General features: G+C 47.4%; 1 protein-coding gene across 1 annotated transcript; it reads left to right on the top strand.

Annotated features, from left to right (window-relative positions):
• Positions 2,304-3,539, top strand: LOC110436880. Its single transcript, XM_021464529.1, has one exon. It carries the CDS (start codon positions 2,516-2,518, stop codon positions 2,963-2,965), a length of 450 nt encoding a protein of 149 aa, XP_021320204.1. The 5' UTR covers positions 2,304-2,515; the 3' UTR covers positions 2,966-3,539.

The raw sequence follows: 4,883 nt of genomic DNA, 5'->3' as shown, positions 1-4,883 counted from the left end.
AAGATTGAAAGTTTGAACGCTTTAATTAATCATGCATGCTGGGTCTATTCCACGGCCTCTTGCATGGCAACCACTGACATGAGCGTACGTTGTAGCAGCCTATTCCATGGCTTAATTACGCTTCGCCAACCACTTGGATCTCAATAAAGGGTGTGTTTAGATTCAAAATCTTTTTAGATTTTGACATTGTAGTACTTTTGTTTGTATTTGATAAACAATATCCAATCATGGACTAACTAGGCTTAAAAGATTCATCTCGTGATTTATAGGTAAACTGTGTAATTAGTTATTTTTTATTTATATTTAATGCTCTATGCATGTGCCGCAAAATTCGATGTGATGAGAAATATTGCAAACTTTTAGAATTTTGAAGGTATCTAAATATGCCCTCAGTTAAACAACACACAACCCTACATCTCTTAAAATACTCCACAACCAATTTAAATAATATATTCTTTCTCTATTTCCAAATTATTATAACTTTTTTTTGAAGCGAGAAGGTTTTCTCCCTATTCCTATGCACAGTGCACACAAAAATATAGCGGACGCCGGGTTCAAAACCAGGGTGGCCAAGCGCACGGTCTTTGTTCCAATTTTTCTAAATATATAAATTTTATTGTAATTTATATATAGCCTATATCTATGTGCATAACGAAAAACAATATACTTATAAAAAGCTACAAAGACTTAAAATTTAGAACCGATGCAGTACTTTAAAGACTAGTACATATCTATACATAGATGTTTTTAAATCAAGATCGATTTGAGGTGGCGCACTGTCTCCAAGCTCCCATGACTTGGTGAAGACATTAGGCTATCTCCAACAGAGTCGACCCAAACCGGCACCTATTTCACACTTTGGGTCACGAACAGTGAATAAGTAACGCACCCAAAACTATCGTACTCCAATAGCGAACCCAAATCCCCAACGAGCGCCGTCCCTCCTCTCTCCACGCCGAGCGCCGCCCCTCCTCTCTCCGCCGAGCGTGGCCCTGGCCGTGCTGCTGCACCGCCACAACCGCGACTGCGACGCCCTCCTCTTCAGCCGCGCCATGCAACTGCCCGCGTCGCTGGGTTCCCTCTCCGACTACGACGCCGCCACCGTGGCGGCAGCCCTGCTCGCCCCCGCGCTCTCCATCTCTGTCTCCGGCCCCTCCTCTCTCTCTCTACCTCGACGCTCCTCTCCACCGAGCACGGCGCCTCTCCTTCCCAGATCTAGCGGTCGCGGGCGAGAAGCAGCCCATATTCGGCGCCCGCAGGTGAGGAGGAGCTCGAGCGCCGCCCGCCTCCGTCCCCGTGGAATGCCGCCGCTTGCCTCCCACCCTGCCTTGTGGTCATTGGGTCCACCACTACGAGTGCATTTCGTTTGCGTCGTCCTCCCGAGAGGACGCATTTTTGCGTGTCGATTTGTCTAGTACGCAGAATAGGTCATCTGTTTGGGTCATCTGTTGGGAGGTATTTCTGGGTAGGCAAAGCACTGTTGAGGACCTATTTTGGGTATAGGTTGTATTGTTGGAGACAGTCTTAGGGCTCATAGAGTTGTGTATATGCGAGACGGTGAGGTCACCACTAGGCCCTATTCTCTCCGTCTCAAAAAGACCGTTGTTGTTGACTTTGACCAATCATGTTTGACCGCTCATCTTATTCAAAATTTTTATACAAATTCTAAAATAGATAAATCATTATTAAAGTATCTCTAATGATCAAATAAGTCATATCAAAATAAACGATATTTATACAAAAAGTTCTAATAAGATGGATGATCAAACAAGATGTCTGAGAGTCAACAACAATGGTCTTTTTGAGACGAAGAGAGTAGCCATTATCCACATGCAAAAAGACGGTGGACGGTGTTAGAGTGGGAAGGCAGAAGAAGAAGAGAAAGGGTGCAAGCAAAGAGAGGATAGTCCAGAGGATAGGACACAATGACTGAGGCATTGTTTAGTTTTGAAAAAAAATTCAGATTTTGGTATTGTAGCATTTTTGTTTTTATTTGACAAATATTATCCAATCATGGACTAACTAGTCTCAAAAGATTCATCTTGTAATTTACAAGCAAACTGTGCAATTAGTTTTTATTTTCGTCTATATCTAATACTTCATGCATTTGCTTTAAGATTTGATGTGACGAGAAATTTTAAAAAAAAAATTTTTGTTTTCGAAGTGAACTAAACAAGACGCGGGAGGCCATCAAGGATGGAGTGTGTCGAGATGAGCTAACTCAACCTGAGGTAGAAGATGACGTCTCAAGTCGTTCGGTCTAGAATCGACCATCAGAATTTACCACCTAAAAAATATAGCAAAAAAAGAAAGCCGCAGTCATATTTTACCGCCTAAAAAGCAAATAAAATAATGAAAAACATAGCATCTCCCTAAAAACTAGATTCCAACATTTTTGCGACACTAGGATAAAAGTGTGGAATCATTTGAGAAAAGCTCAATGGAATATCATAGCAATAATTAAAATAAAGCGCTCTCAAAATGGTTTCAAAACTCAAGATCCAATCATCAAGCTATGGGGCAGAGGGAGAATCATATGCCACCCTTTGTGGACCACACCTTTGGTCCTTCACAGTTGAGCCATCATTTCTGCCGCACCCTCCCATCCCATCCCATCAAAAGCGCAGGCACACGCCACCCCACGCCACCCCAGCAGCATCAAGCCCCATCTCGGCCGTCCGTTCCGACACGCACAGAAGGACAGAGTGAGAGGGAGGCGGCCGCAACCGCAATGGCGACGCTGCCGCAGCGGTTCAAGCTGCTGGCGACGCGGTGCGCGGCGGGGGCGCCGAGCCCGTCGCGCAGCCCGGCGCCGGGCTACGCGGGGGCTGCCAGCCCTGGGTACCGCCTGCGCCGCCGAGGGGTCCTGGGCGGCGCCGGGGCCACCACCGCCAGCGCCAGGCGCCGCGGCCGCCTGCGCCGCTTCCTGTGCCGCCGCGGCGACGGGGCCGGGGCCGGGGCATAGACGCTGGCGGCCGCGCGGCAGGAGGACGACAGGAAGCCGCTCTTCAGTGGTCGACACGGCCGCACGCTGCGGGATCTGTTCGTCGCGTCCCCGGAGGCCGGACGCCGCAAAGCTGGGTGCAGCTGCGACTGCGGCGGCGACGACGACGAGGATGACGGAGAAGACGACGGGAGGCCGGACGGTGCCAGCTCGGATCCTGACGGCGGCGGCGCGTGGCGAGGGGGCCGGAGGTTCGGCTCCGGCGGGCTGCGGAGCCTGCTGATGCGACGGAGCTGGCGGCCCGTGCTGGTGGCCATCCCGGAGGGAGACGGCGGCAGCAAGATCGAGCTCGGCGCCATCGAGGAATAAATGGGAAGAAGAGTGGAAACGGCAGGGGGGAATTGGATTCTTGCGCCGTCTTCTTTCCGTCGTATCGTACAGTAGCTCTGTTCTTCTTCTTCTTCCTCCGTTTTCCTCTTTGTTGTTTGTTGGCTTCGCCTCTAGTTCCTGTAGATGACTGCGGTCTGCGGGCATGCCCCTGTGAATACGATGCAATGAAACACCAGGTTAATTACTTGCAGGTTGCAAGAAATAATCTAGCATAGCTTCAGTTACAATTCTGAGACCAAAAATTGGCTATACTTCAGTTGCAGGTTTGCATTATTGGGAGATCGCTCGTCTTGACGTCTTGTGCCTTTGCAGCAGCCATGGCCGGCCAGATGCAGCAGCGAGTTGCTGGACACTGCTTTGTGCGACGGCTACTAGCGGTCCCGTCCGTCAGGTTAGCAGGAGATTGTACAGGCTGCTGAGTTGCGACTCCAACTCCAGCTCCGAGTCGGAGTCGGATCGGAGTCCCCGGGGTCAGCCAGCCAGCGTGGTGGTGAAGACGAAAGTTGAAACTGGACTACTGGAGTGAGGACTTGAATGTGTCCGGATCGGGACCAGACGAGAAAAAGCAGATTGGCACGCGAACGGTGGGCTCGAGTTACGACGTTGATGCCGACCACCATCCTTTGTACTATGCGTCCCAGTCCCAGACGGTCCCTTTTGACTCCACACACTCTCTCTCAACCTTTGTAGTACTCCCATCTGCTGTCAGCACCGGGCGCCAACCCGGGTTCGCCCCTACGTACATCTATACCACATGTAGGGATGGATTCACGTTGAATCTTACCACATTTTATTTCAAATCCAAATACAGATATTATCAAATAGGAGTACAAAACAACTATATGATGCAGTGGCAAATCTAGACTAAGGGCTTGTTTGATTCTCACCGGTAAAGTTTACCGTCCGTCACATCGAATATTTCGGTACATGACGAATCTTTTAAACCTAATTAGTCAATTGTAAATAAAACAAAAATACTACGGTACCTGTTAAACTTTAACAACTCCAACCAACCACCCCTTAAATTGTTGTCGGGGTCGGCACATAGACTCATGAACTAAAACTTATAATTATCTACTATCAGTATAATATAGACATGGAATATAATAATAACCAAGATATAGTTCAAAAATTCATAAGTCATAGATATGAAACTAAAAATATCATAACCTGACAAAAGAAACTCATTTCAATAGTGGTTACCTCTTATAATTTCACTCTATGAGTGTGATCATCCATATTCTGAAAAGCGAGCTATGATGTCATCATTTGGAATTGCATCAAGGAAATCTTGTTCCACAAAGCTAATCACACAATCATTCATAAATCCACCCCCATATGATTTCATAGATCTGTATTGATAATTTTCACTACTGAAAACACCTTTCCACTGATGCAGTGACTATAGGAAGAACTAGCATAAGTTTGAGGAGCCGATATACCAAGGGAAAAGCAAGTTGTTTCTTTGTATCCACCATCAACCGACTAAGTTCAGAAATAGAATCCAATTGGGCAAATCTTGCATCGGCTCGCACATTATCAATATAAA

This window comes from Sorghum bicolor, chromosome 7 (genome assembly GCF_000003195.3).
Source record: "Sorghum bicolor cultivar BTx623 chromosome 7, Sorghum_bicolor_NCBIv3, whole genome shotgun sequence".
Classification (NCBI taxonomy): domain Eukaryota; kingdom Viridiplantae; phylum Streptophyta; class Magnoliopsida; order Poales; family Poaceae; genus Sorghum; species Sorghum bicolor.
This window is presented reverse-complemented; position numbering and strand designations above follow the sequence as displayed.